The following is a 14,979-nucleotide window of genomic DNA, read 5'->3' on the forward strand; positions in this document are numbered from 1 at the left end:
TAATGAGCATAGTATCACGTGGACTAACACCAAGCGCTCGAAGAGAGGCGTAGGAGAGTGAACCAATTACACCGGCGCCACCAGTACCAGATGACCAAGTGGAAACGACGTTTCTGTAATAGGAAAAATGCAACAAATAATAAATAAATAAAATAGTATAAAAAGGTATTTAAATGTTATAAATTCATTGATTGGATGAATGGATTTCTGATGGACTTAAAAAATTTTATGCCATTTAGAAAATTTCTACCAGCCAGCAAAAAGTGTGAAAAGGAAAGAAAAGTAAATGGAACGCGGGTTTTTATCGATTTCGTTTTCGGATACTTTCACGGTCTGTTTTCCCACTTACGCCAAACTTAGGTTTCTCTGCTGGCTGGGTAGTTACGAAGATTTTTCAATTCATCAATTGGATGTATCAATTTTGTGAAGTACATATTTCAGAAAAAGAAATTTGGACTACTTTTATAAAAAAGACAGAGACAACTGGACTAATTTTATAAAATAACGGCTGTTTATCTATTCGATGAATTTTTATTGTTATTCATTGGGTAAATTTATTTTTATGGATATTAATTTTTTCCGGCAGTAAAAAATGGGTGCTTCTTTTTTGATAAAAAATATATTCATCTATTCGATTAATGAAAAGTATTTAAATTTTTAACTTAATTAAAAAATATTCTCACCGTGTTAAGTTTTCCTGGTTACAGGAAATAAAATATAACTTATTATATTTTCCAGTGTATTAGACCGTACTGGAAAAAGGCTCGGCGTATACCACTGAGACTATGACATTTTTGCAAAGCCATTTAGATTTTTTTTTATCCGGATGTAGGGATCGCCTTATGACATCTTTCGTCATAACTTTGGAATTTTTAGTCGACGCTTAAAATGTGCTATATTTATGTTCTTGTCTCGAAAAGACACTATGGCGGCCACGGTTCTAGTAGTTACCTACCAGATCTCAGTTCTTATCGCCCTAACATACCACCCTGTCATAGTAATTTAAAGTCTGCCAAAAGTCATTCAACTTTTGTTCAGGAAGTATGTAAACAGCAAACAATTTTTTTTTTTGAAATTGCCTTGCAAATTTTTTTTAGATTCAGGGTTGCATGGCGAATTTGCTGTGTGTTTGCTTCTAACCTGGTACGATCTAATGTACATTTTACTACAATCTTTAAAATTCACTTTTCATCACTTTAAATATAATTTTCAAACTTTGCGAAAAAATTGTTTACCAATTAAATAGATAGATGCATTTTTTTTATTCAAAAAAAATTCCCGTTAAATAAAATTTTCGTCGGATGAATGAATGTCAAAAGAAAAAAATCGAAATACAATTACTTACTTATGGAAGTGCGACGAATACGACAGGAAAGTCGGTTCACCTATTCCACTACTCGCCGAAGTAATGACCACGCCCAGCAATGCCATCCACTCGGCTGTGGCAAAGCCAACTAGCAAAAAACCTGAAGCTGATAGCAGAACAGCGAGCAGAATTTTGAAGCTGTCGATGGAAAGAAATAAACGAAATATTAAAAAATCTTTATCAAACACAACGCGCAACACTCACTTCACCCAAAATGGCAGGAACGGTATCACAATTTTCACACACAACGACGGCAAGATGTCAGCCAGCAAAATCGCACCAGTCGACACCAGATGACATTTTCGGGTATCCTCGTCCGTATTCTCTGTGGTATTATCATCGACCTCTGAATCTTGAAATTGCGCAATAATATCGTGTGCCGCACTCAACATCACCACATAGCCATAGTTGTTGCAGAGACCCAATATCCAATAGGCGGTAAGATCACGCCATAGCTTGCGATCCTTGGGCGGTGGATGTGGTGTGACGGGTGAGGCGACAACTACCTCTTGATTGCTGGTCATTTTGTTGCGATTTAGCGCTATGTATCACAATGAGAGTGCTGTGAAGAGTGGACGAAACTGAGTAAGTGTTTAGTTGCTTGTGTAAGTTAATTTTTTAATAAAAATAAAATTTCAATTACTGTTTCTACTATAATATGTGGTTTAATTTCGAAGCACGTGCGCGCGTTATTAGTTCCTTGCATTTTAAGTAGTTTCATTATTTATTGTTTTCATTTTCAATTCTACCGATTATTGACTACGAGGTTAGCATCACGTTGCTTTGCGGTGGTAGATATTTTTGGAAGTGTTTTTTAAATATAATCTATTCCCGAGGTAAACTGCTAATATGGTGACGCGTATTTAATGCAACTTATTTCACGAACATCCAAATTAGAAATTTTTTTCTAACAGCGATCGTCCCTCGGCAGGCAATGGCAAACGTCCAAGTATATTTCGGTCATGAAAAAGCCTCTCATTTGCCGTTCGGAAGCGAATGTAAAACAGTAGGTGCCTCCCTTCGTGCCACAAAATCAAGATGCACACCAAATAGTGAAGGGGAAGCTCAGCCAAATACTTAGTAAAAGTGTAAACACCAAAATATTATTATTTTTAAGGCTGTTGCCTTGAAATCGTGAGGGTTAAAGTCTAGTTTTACCACCCTGCTGTAGAAAGTTTAATCAGGCAGTAAAAAATGAGATAATTTTCAAATTAAGTTCTTTCTAAACGTAAGTCATAAACTAATACGAATCCAACTTCATTTAAGTGATTTATGGTTCCATTGGAATTTCACTCTTCATTTATAACGGCGATAAGGAGACTTCACGTTTTCAAAGAAAATAATCGTTCTTCACGGCATACGTTTGTACATACATAGGGCCAAACACTTCAAATAACCAACGTCGGGTCGGGTGGCAATGATAATAATCAGGCAGGTTCCGCAATTTACTTCCGAGTAAATTTCAACCGCATACAATTTGAATTCAAAGTGAAATTCACTCGGAAGTGAAACACAATGGTAGGACCTCTCCGCATTTGGAATGAGCAACTGGTACAAATTCGCAGAGGCGAGAGGCAACTGGCGAAGCTTTTTGATTTCAGCCAAAACCGACAAACGGTTGTAGTGCCAAGTAAGGAGAAGAATAATTCACAAGGAACCTTTCATCCGAGGCAAAAAACTAGTCCTAGGTTCCAAGACACCAGCATTCGTCCGATTAAAATAGTATGGTGGTAAGAACTAGATAAATGTAGCTAAAACGAATTACTCGGAAGAGTACAAATATTCGCATGCTCCGCACTCCGTGGTTGGCCACGCCAACCTACGCACAGTGGGTCAAACAGAGAAGTGTAAGTTTCAAATTGAACGTTTTCTATATTTTGCACCGGTGTCTGGTTACTCATAACAAAAATCGGTTTTTTTAAAGCAGATTTTTTAAATTTTTTTGTTCGCTATCAGTTAAAACTCTACTCAAAAATAAGAAAACAAAATATTCTTGCACAGATTACCGGTTATTTTTTTACAAAAGCCGAATTTTTTTAAGGCGACTTTTTTAATTTTTCTTTCATTTAATTTTTTCCAGCAAATGCATATTAAACAAATTTTTAAACAATAATATTGTTTAAAATCGTAAAATGTAGTAAAATTTTGTTTTTGTAAAATCCTCGCCGGAGGAAGACAGAGCCAGACAGAGCTATCAGTTAAAACTCTACTTAAAAATAAGAAAAGCCATTTTTTTGAGGTTTTAAACTTTTTTAATTTTTTTAATACGCAACCCTGATTTAGATTCTAATTTTTTCGAAATTGTAGGTCACAACATTTCCAAATACATATTTATAATACATATGTATTTGTTACCATAGCATAAGCAAGAAATAAACTAACAAAATACTCCTTTTGAAAACGCAATTTTTGCAAATAATTTTTTTTTTTATGTTTGGGATCTTTTTAGTAGACGAATGGAGTTATATGAAATTTTTACTGAAATCAATGGGCATTATCAGTAAAAACTAAATGATTGCCTTGTCTTAAATTTTTACACCTTTTACTTAAATTTATTTGAAGAAATCGTGTAAAAGGTCTGAAATTTTAAGAAAAAGCAATTGCTTTGTTTTTATTCATACGGCTCAAAAATTTCTGAAAATTCAATTATAAAACCCTTAGAGCACTTATTTAGCAATAGATAAAAACTACTTAACTATTTTGAGATATTTATTTCCTTTAAGCTTTATCTTTATATCCTTTGTAGTAAGTAAATTCAAAACTATATTTACACTTCTAAAATGTATTAACATCGAGCTATATATGTATGTATGTATGTATATATTATATGTAATTCTCAAGCATTTTGACGGAAGTTGATTGCGTACTTGTTTACCGGCATGGATGACAACATTTTGCCTTAAAAATACTTACATTTGTTTATGTCTTGTTATATATATTTATTTGCATTATATATGTGCTATATACTCGTCTCAGTAATTTAGTAAACAATTTACTATACTCCTTCTTTGATCAAATCAACCTTTACCTCTAAAAAAAAATTATAAATGAATTTCAAGTAGAAATTATCTATAGGACATGCATTGTGACTACATAATTAAAGCTTCCGCACACGTGCCATTTGCAAATGCAATAGATACAGATAAATGCAATTTTATGCCAATCAATTCAGCGGAAGGGAGGAAGTGCTACGCGTCGTATGAGATATCCATCAGCAAGCAGGGAAAGAGCAATATAATTGGGCATATTAAATGTTAGCATTGTTATATTTCATAAAATTCATATAACATAAACACATATAAACAAATTAAGTTGAGCTTGGTTTGCATACAAAATTTTGAAATCAAAGAAAAATTCTAAGAAAAAAATATATCGATCATCGTTCATACTGTACAAATACATATGTACATATCTATTAAATCCGTTTGGCAGTGGAAAATATAAAATTTGTAATTCACTTTGAATATTAGACGTTTATAAACTTGTTACTTTTAAGCCAAGTGCTTACATTGCGGCTATTGCCGGCTACTGCCGGCTCTACGTGACTCTTTTTATTACCCGATATTTGTTTTGTTTTACGCCGTTTTTTTTTTTTTGATGTTGTATTGCTTTTATGGATGTATGTATGTATGTGGATATTAACTTGTCAGTTCATTAATTTGAATATTTTGTTGCAGCATTTTCAAGTTCAATTAGCCGGTGAAGGTAAGTCAAGCGTCTCCAGTAGTTGAAACGAGAACTGAACGGAATTTACAATTAGTTTTTTTTAGATTTTGCTCACCTACTTCATACGTAAATATTGACTGCTTAGGAGGAATATAGTTGTGAAAACTTGACTTGACTTGCCGTCAGTAATAATTTTTACGAGAAATGTATATTCACAAAATGTAAGCGGATGGATATACATACATATTAAAAATTTTATGATTTTGCAAAACCTAATTTTATCAGTTAAACATTTTTATATTGAGAGTCAGAAGTTTCAAAGGCCAGATCAAGGCATAATCAACAAGGTATAAAATTATGCAATAATAAAGGACGTTGTACCTTGACAGCTTCTCGCTCTACTCCGACATATTAAGCTCCCTTAGAAAATTCAATTTGCATCTTTGAGAAACTACTTTCAATTTTACAGCGAAAATGTACTAAAAAGGGCACTACCATTTTGTTTTAACTACTATTCGATCCTGATTGAATTTGACTACTACAAATGCCAAAATTTTGTAATTGAAGCAAGAGATTTTTGATCTTTTGCTTGGGACCAACAAAAATTCTTTGAGGCCTGAACTCAGATTGAATAGTTTTACAACATGTGAGCTTAAATAAATTTTTTACCAATTCAATGGGAAATCGATAAAATAAATAAAAACTTTAATGAAAAGAACTTTAAAGAAAGAAAAGAAAACTTATATTATTGCTGCCTTTATTTAATAGAAGATAAATTTTATTTAAGAAGGTAGCAATATGTATATTAAATATTAAAATTTCTGTGAATAAAAATCAATAATATATAAATAATGTATTCTTGTAAACTAGGTTAAGATTTAATATAAAAATAAATATAATAAACAATAACAATAAACAGTCAATCTTCTTCTTATTTAGTACTGTAACCGCCTAAGAGATTGGGCTTTGGTGGGTCGAAATACATGTCGGTAAGTGGGTCTGGTTAAAAGCATACACCACTTTTATTGTTTTGTGTGCCGGTGTACTTATTGATGAAAAATTGTATACTAAAAATAGTACCCTTTTAAGTACTTTTTATAATATGGCCTTCCTTTTCCCATTTTCACTAGGAAGTTTGCCATTGCCTGCCCGGGGGCGACCACCATTATGCTGAATTTCCACTTTCCATGACAAAAATCACAAATGACAAAGTTGGGCATTAAAAAATTATCGTGTCTAACTAAGTTCATTTCCACATGGCATTGTTTTAAATGGCATACATTTTTTGTAATTTTAATGCCTAGTGGAAATTCGGCATTAGAAAAATTTTGTTTTCGATTGTACTCGGAAACTGGGCCCGATCCTAGGCCCTGCAGAATGATAGTGCTAACCACTACACCACAGATACCGCCCATTTACTTATGCAATAGATTAACAACGTATGCATAATTAGACAATCATTTGTCGTTTATTTTCGGTTCAGTTGATTTCTGGTAATTTTAGTCATTCATTAAAATTATCTACATTACGAGCTATTAACTATTTATTTGCAATACATATGTACATACATACGTTTAACACGAATGCTTGTAAGCTATTTAAATTAATTTTTTCCTTTAATTAAATAAGTACTTATGTATGTATGTACATATATAAATATTTTTGTAGGTGTTACGACAACACATGCGTGCATATATTGTGCTGCATTTAATTGATTGATTTATAATTTTTTGGAATAACCGAATAATAGTAGCATTTAGTGATAGAATACGAAAATCCATTAATCAATACATAAATAAATTAATTAATGGATTTAACAATGGAAGTGAATCATAATTGGCCATTCATATGAATATTGTGGTAAAATAAATAATTGATTAAATTGACAAAAATTAAATATCAAAATATAAGAATAAATAATCTTTGAAAATTATTTGGTGATAAACAAAAAATATTGCCAATATTTTAACCTACTTGAAAACCTCAGAATTCTATAAAAAGAAGATATCAAATAAATTACATTAAATATACGCTAGGATGAAGGGTGAGTACATCTCTTCAGTGTACTGTGCATACATGCTACATACATACACAAATATGCTCATTGAAATTAATAAGATACAAATTTGTACCCTAAAAAAACGCGCTAACCCTCTTCGAAAATATTTTTTAGTTGGAGTTCTCAAAAATACCTTTTATTTGATATCCATATTGCCTTATTTTACTTTAATTTATTAAAATTGCAGACCTTTTACTCGATTTATTCAAATAAATTTAATCTGTATACAAATATCATCAAAATCGTTAGAGCAGAAGAATTGAGCGTTCAAATAAAATTAAAATAATCACATGTTTCAGAGCAGATTCCAACAGGTTTGCTTATGTAGCTAAAGGAAAATTTTAATAGAGTTGAGCCTTCTTTTGTCACTCGATTACAAAAAAAAACGAGCTATCATATGATTGAGGCTTGCTTTTGCGGCACTTACTTATGAAACATCTGGTTTGCTGTCAGCGTATATCATTGTTATAAATATTATTGAAAAATTTGGGGTGTTCACAGCTCGTTCCAAATTGTGTCTCAAAATCTAGATGTCTACATTTTGAGACATTTTAGCATCAAACTGTGAACACTCCTTTATAGCAGTCGTCGAAAAACTTTACTGGTGTTGCCAGACATTTCTTCTTTGCCTCCATTTTTTATATGTCGTCTTTTATTTTAATTCTGAAAAATTTTAATTTTTTAACCAAATTACCAATTGCTAGTAGTATTTGTTCTTTCTTTACCTTGATTTGTTTGTTTTCGTTGTGCTTAAATCAAACTCAAATACGGGAAAGGTCCCCAATAATTTAAAAAAAAAATGTGATTGGTGTTGCGATAATGCAACCCTGCCACGAGGTTGCAAAATGTAGACGCTTGCCTTTGGGTGTGGCAAATTTAAAACGGCGTCGTTTTCTAATTTTGTATGGGAAACAGCAACACCACAGATTTTACGATTAGACGTCTACATTTCGAGACCCAATTTGAGAAGTTTTGGGCATAAAGCAAGCATGCATATGTATGTATGTATGTAAATATGTAAGTATTAAGTTTTTTTTGTGTTTTTTTCTTGCAACTGAAAATTATATACATATGTATGTACATAAATTGTCGCAGCTTCCGCTCTGGCATTCGAACTCATGATTATTGCCTAATATTGAGTTAAAAATAAAACCTACGTTTGTTTACTTATTATTGTTTAGCTAAAACAATGTGCAAATCACATGTCAATTAAGGTATTCGATTTGATTTCCAACATTGCATCCTTCAATGTATTCACTTTTTGTTTTTACACTTTATAATTAACTATAATGGGTGCATAACATAACAAGCATGCAAAGAATATTCTTGAATATATACATACATATATGCGCACGTACATACATATATACGTATGCGCATTTAGATGTAAAAAATCAAAAGCAACTAGTGAAATGAAAATATAACGGCATAGATACGCCGCAGATACTTAAAAACAATAAATTCCGAATAGACTCATCACAAAAATCTGAAGTCATAATTTGGCTAGTGGGATTTGATCTGACTACTGAAGTGAGTTCAACCAACTAACTATGGGGCATTAATTAATGAAAAAGTGTTCTCTTAAGTCACGTCAAGAAATATTTGAAGGGATTTTTCCACAGAAAAAAGGAGAAAAAATATTGGAATACTTTTTAGACGAAACTCACTTACTCTGTACACCGCAATTCTGGTAACTATCTTTTAATTCACCACAGTCTTTCGAAAGACAAAAGGCTTTCGTAAGGCAATTGTCAATGCTGGCAACTATCTTGAAAACTCTTTTCTGTCATTCAAAAGACTAATTGAAAGATTTGCTAACGAGGAGGAGGTTATTCTGTTTGTCTTTTGGTAATAATTTCTCCCAAAGTTAAATCCAATTAATAACAAAATATATTTTTCCTTTTAAAACAATAGAAACTAAAAATCAAATGAAAAATAAAATAAAAAAGTAATTAAAAAATAAATGAAAAAAGTTTCTAAAAATCAAATAAAGTTTGATAAAATATGCCTATTTAAACAATAAAATCGAAAGAATTAGAAGACACTTTTATCAAAATAAATAAAAAACGTCCTAAAAATTAAATGAAATAAAAAATATGTTTATTTTTATAATAATTAAGTTCAAATATAAAAACAAAATTAAGTTAAAAAAATTAATAATAAATTAAAAAATAAGATAAACAACAGCTCTAGCGGACACTTAACTAATGATCATTAAATCTGTTAATTAATGTTTCCTCTCAGAATTAAAAGATAAGGGCTCATTAAATTTAAATATGGCCCCAGGTGCAGCTTTTTTTTGTGGCATCACTCACATATTTCGTTCAGTTTGAAATCAAATATAAAAATAAGTATTTATATCATTTTGGGCACACTAGAGGACTGGCAATCCATTCGAGAGATCCGAGTTCGAGTCCTATTGTAGAACATTTTTTTCTTTTTTTATTTATTAATATTTTTTATGTTAAGTTTTTAGAAATTTATTTTATTTAAATTTTCGCTTTTTTATTTAGTTTTCTTTTGATTTTTAGAATTTATTGTTTTTAAATGGAAACTCATTTTTGTAATTTATATACAAATGGTTTCGGTCAAAAGAGCTTTTCACCATGAAAGTTCGCAAGGAAGCTTTTTTGTAAAACTTCATGACAGAATAAACAAAATCTTTCAAAATTGCCAATAGTATTTGGATGTGAATGCCAAAGAATAATGTAAAGCAGTTAATATTACAAAACTGCTGCAGCAAATAAATTACTTAAAAAGAAAAAATTATATTTCAAAAAAAAAATAAAATTTTTTTATAAAAAAAAAAAATTTATTATTACTGTCTGTTGGCAAAAATCAGCCTCTGGATACCATCCGATTGGATATTTTCCTTTATTTTGTATAGAAGACTTTTAGCCCTTAAATTATTTATTTAACTGAATTTTTTACTTTGAAAAGTGTGCTCATGTTCGAAATGTATGCCTATTTCGCTGATTCTTATAAAACAATATATGTAACTGATTTTTTCATACTTTTTTTAATTTTCGCGGTCCTTTTTTGATATTTCCGATTGCCAAAAAATCTTAAACGACGCCACAAGATTTTAAATTGCATTATTCTGTAAGTTTTTCATTCAACTTACCACGAGGCAAAAAAATTAATGCTGCGTTAATTTTTAGTTTACTTAGTTTTTTATTTTTGTTTATATAACTATTTCTCTTTGTTCTATTCAATTTGTAATTACTTAAGGAATTTTCAAAAATTAATCTTGTGCTATTTTCGTTATTTAGAATTAACTGCTTATGCAAAAATTTCATTCACAACACTATTAATTTGTTCTATTTTTTTATGCATAAAAGTCAAGTCGCTAAATTTAAAAAATCACCTTATGCAGCAGCTTCTTACTATGTACTTAGAAATTTTTAAGCGTTTCACGTGTAGCGCGAGCTGCTTGCCGCCAGCAACTGAACTCACCGCCAAAAGACGCGAACTCAATCAGTGATTGAATTTAAAAAACAAGTGAAGTGCATGCGTACATACATACTTACATATATTAGTATATAGAACAACAATAAGAAAGTGCGGCTGCAGCTCAATCTACAAATGAACCATAAAACAATAAAGATTAAAGCACAAAATAAGAGAACAAAACGACAAAAAGAACGTTCGACTTTTCGGTGATTTGGCGCTTTGGCGCTTTGGCGCTTTGAAATAACGGGTGATTTTTTAAGAGCTTGATACCTTTTTTTTTAAAAAAAACGCATAAAATTTGCAAAATCTCATCGGTTCTTTATTTGAAACGTTAGATTGGTCCATGACATTTACTTTTTGAAGATAATTTCATTTAAATGTTGACCGCGGCTGCGTCTTAGGTGGTCCATTCGGAAAGTCCAATTTTGGGCAACTTTTTCGAGCATTTCGGCCGGAATAGCCCGAATTTCTTCGGAAATGTTGTCTTCCAAAGCTGGAATAGTTGCTGGCTTATTTCTGTAGACTTTAGACTTGACGTAGCCCCACAAAAAATAGTCTAAAGGCGTCAAATCGCATGATCTTGGTGGCCAACTTACCGGTCCATTTCTTGAGATGAATTGTTCTCCGAAGTTTTCCCTCAAAATGGCCATAGAATCGCGAGCTGTGTGGCATGTAGCGCCATCTTGTTGAAACCACATGTCAACCAAGTTCAGTTCTTCCATTTTTGGCAACAAAAAGTTTGTTAGCATCGAACGATAGCGATCGCCATTCACCGTAANACTAAGTTTTTTTGATATTTCCAAATCCAATAAAACTTGATACCTTTCCGAAATATTTTGGTGGAACTCTTAGAATATAATAAATTGTATAATTCCGGTGGAAAAAACGCCACTTTTTCTTTGGCAAGGCAACCTAATGTAAAACTTACTTCAAAAAAATTCTGAAATAAAGATCTATGAAAATAAAATAACACAAGCAGCGAAAAACGTGCAGCGGCACGGCTAATTCTTGCTTCATTGCACGTTTTGTCTTCTTCTTTTCGCTCATTTCGCTTAATTCTCACGTCTACAGACTTCAATAAATGCAACGATCGTATTTTGTTGTGACTGCTGTTGTATTGCAGGCATGCACTGCTTTACAACATATACGCTGATTGGCTGTTAGACCACCAATTTTTGGTGGCCATTCTTCTGGTTTAGGTATAAATGAAAAAAAAATGTTGCTGATAAAAAACCGATTATCAACGGCACGTGTAGTAGACCTCTTAACTTTGAAACTGGTTTGCTATTATGTACATATGTGTATGCCGGCATTTCATGTTCTCGACTGTTTTTTTATTTTATTTTTTTTTATTCGGCTATTTGTTATTATTTCGGTTATTTGCGGTGTGTGAGAAAGGTTAAGATAAAAATGTTGTGCTTGGGCTTGAGAAAATTGTTCGATGGTTTTGGACAAGTCAAAGAGCAATCTCATTTTCGATAGATAAGATAGCTAAAGCTTTAATCTTTCCGGTGACATAATAGATCCTAGTTATGTTTTTCAAAAGCTGCGATTTCGAAAAACTTCGCTCCTTGAGAGAACTCCAAACATTAGAAAACACATCGAAGACATTTTTCTTGACGAAATTCAAGAACCTCCAATCGCCATTTCATCACTGCAGGCTTAATATGCCGTAATTGTTCCAAGCAAGGCGAATTCATATATCTAAAGTGGTGATACCGACGGAGTTAGATTTTCGCTGCGGTTGTACTGATTGTCAAAATGGTATGTTTGTTGTGAAAACCGGTCCTACTGAAATTCATATTCTGGTGTGAAAATTGCAGACTCATTTAGACTTTCTTGATTGAACACCCCTTTTTTCTTCTTTTGCGAGATTAGCATCGTGTCGCCTTTTCAAAGTCCTTATTTTTGTAGATGGATAGTAACACAGCGCAATTTCCTATCGAATCAGTTGATATACTCATGAGATTGCGCTGGAATTACAATAAAAAAATTTAACGCCATCCCACAATTTTCGATATTAGTCGTCTTCATAAATTCGTGATTGGCTCGCGGCCCAAAAGCATAGATGTATATTATATGGATCTACATCATCTGCTTATACTTGCTCCAAATTTATAAACTAAGTTGTGCGGAAATTTACCAGCTACATAGTATTTGTAAAAACTAAACCTATTTTTAAGTTATGTATGTGCGCGAGTGTAAGGGCTGAGCCATCTCAATGACAACGCACTCGAAATGATCCAACTAAACGGCTGTGCAAAGTTCGAAATAACAACCACCCAACGAGGACAACTTTTTAAATAAATAAAAATAACAAATAAATCGATTAAGAAACGTACATATGTATAAACATAATGTAACTATGTATGTATAGTGCTAAATCATACATAGCTGCAGCAGAGATCATTGGCTAAGATTCACGTGCCAAGAAACAGGCGATCATTCGAAAGAAAATACATAAATATTTAGCACTGCAATCGCACTTGCGCTACAAAATGAGCGCAGACTGACAACTTATATGAATACAAACAGATGTAAGTACATACATACATACATATGTTTGTGTATACATACGTAATTAGTACAAAGTGTATGTGCATAAGAAAAGAAGCAATTGCACACAACTAAATAAATAATTAAAATGCATTAAAAAAAAACAATCAGAAATAAATAAATCGGCCGACTTGAACATGCAAAACGATCTGTCACGAGTAAAATTCCACACGCAAGTTATTTTAAAATAAAAACACATGTAAATATGTACATTTGTGTACTAGTACATGAAGTGTTGTTGCGTTTGAGCACGTTTTCTGCAAAAACATATTTATGTACATATGTGAGGGTAGTCCAAAAAAATTATAGCGGTAGTTTTAATGCTCTAACCCCCAAAGATTGATCTATACCGAAAAAGTATACCCTTTTTTATTTGGAAATCAAAAAAAAAAAACAAATTTTCTTAGAAATTATATAGAATTCTTGAAAACCATAATTTGTCGATCGGAAAACTCTGTTTCTCTGTGATTTTCATGAAATCTATAGAATTTCTTCGAAAACTTGTTTTTTTTTTTGTTTGCCATATAAAATACATTATAAACTTTGAGCGCTTTGAGCGACCTCTAAGTGTGTTTTGATCTCATAAAAAAAGGGGTATTTTTTCGGTACATAACAATCCTATGGAACGAGGCATTAAAATTCCGACTGTACTTTTTTTTTTACCACCCTAATGCACATAAATATCTAAATATAACGCGCCCGAAGTACTAGGAGTTGTCAGAGGGGTGAATAACAAAGAACAAGTGGAAGACAAAGAAAAGCAAAATAAGACACTAACTAACTGATCATATTGATGAAATGAAGTGGCATATCGAGTGATAAGGAGCGAGGGAGAATAAGTGCATTCGATTGCTTGTTGACAATCGCAAACGAAATGAAATTAATGATGATGTTTTGAGGTTGAAAGGTCTTCATTTTAATAACTATGTGGGTGTTCACACTAGCCTGGTTATCAGGTTATCTGGCTAAAAATGATGGTTCTATAGTGTATTTCATTTGTTGGATTGAACACACACGATGTATTTGATATTATAATTACATATGTATGCATGTAGTTTAGGTTAGGTTAAGTTAGGCTGCCACTGACTAAACGAGCAAACATAGGTAAAAATTTGTTGGGCCCGTTGTGATACCGTGGAGATCATGTATCATGAAAACTCTCATAAAGAAACCATCGTGCGGAGTCTGCGATGCCTAAAAGTTTTTGTATTCCCACTTTAGCAATGCATGTCGGTTAAACCCTCGAGCCTATGAACTTTCTTCGTATTCTACAGAGTGCTGCAATGGGTCTGACTCTTCTTAATTTCTGGAGCTTCTGCGAAAGCCGTTATGGATAACCCCCACCTCCCCACATGCCTGACGATGGCAAACAGTTTTTTACAATTCGATTTCCTCAAAATTTTGTTGTTGTTCTGAAACAGATTTCCTAAAGAAGAATTTTAAAAATTGCAAATTTTTTGTAAAAAATAATTTTTTCTTAAAAATTTTTCTTTCAAGTACATATTTTTACTTAAAAGTGTTTTTTTTTTTTAATGAGATGTTGAAACATCTTGTTTTCTCTAAAAAATTGTTTCTGTTTCTGTATCTTTTTCGTATTCTCTTTTCTTGTTGGTTCTCAATTTTTCCAGTTTGAGTAAAACTATGTTCTAAAATTTTATGATAAAAATAGCTAATGGAAAAACATTTTGGGAAGCATGTTTCCCTTGGTCCTAAAGGGGTTAAGATCTAAATCTCTTCGAATGAGCTCGAAGGCAGTGAGCGAATTGTGAAAGTAGAGCAGATGCGCCATCTCTTGCAAGTTCATGCCCCTTGTAATTGTAAAAAATGTTCCGGTGCCCTGATACCCATACACTCAGAAAAAAATGACAGGAAAGCAATT

At 32.3% G+C, this 14,979-nt stretch overlaps 1 protein-coding gene across 1 annotated transcript; it reads right to left on the reverse strand.

Moving 5' to 3' along the window:
* Positions 1-4: 4 nt before the first annotated feature.
* On the reverse strand, positions 5-10,543 carry LOC108378355 (battenin-like; the record flags this gene model as incomplete). The annotated part of the gene is made up of 4 exons (XM_017634652.1): positions 10,459-10,543; positions 1,571-1,928; positions 1,346-1,504; positions 5-113 (listed from the first exon to the last, which is right to left on the reverse strand). Coding segments are annotated over exons 2-4 (588 nt in total), but the record flags the coding sequence as incomplete, so codon positions are not given.
* Positions 10,544-14,979: the final 4,436 nt, after the last annotated feature.

The sequence above is a fragment of the Rhagoletis zephyria genome, unplaced genomic scaffold (assembly GCF_001687245.7).
Source record: "Rhagoletis zephyria isolate East Lansing unplaced genomic scaffold, Rhagoletis_zephyria_1.1 Rzeph_scaffold_13956, whole genome shotgun sequence".
Classification (NCBI taxonomy): domain Eukaryota; kingdom Metazoa; phylum Arthropoda; class Insecta; order Diptera; family Tephritidae; genus Rhagoletis; species Rhagoletis zephyria.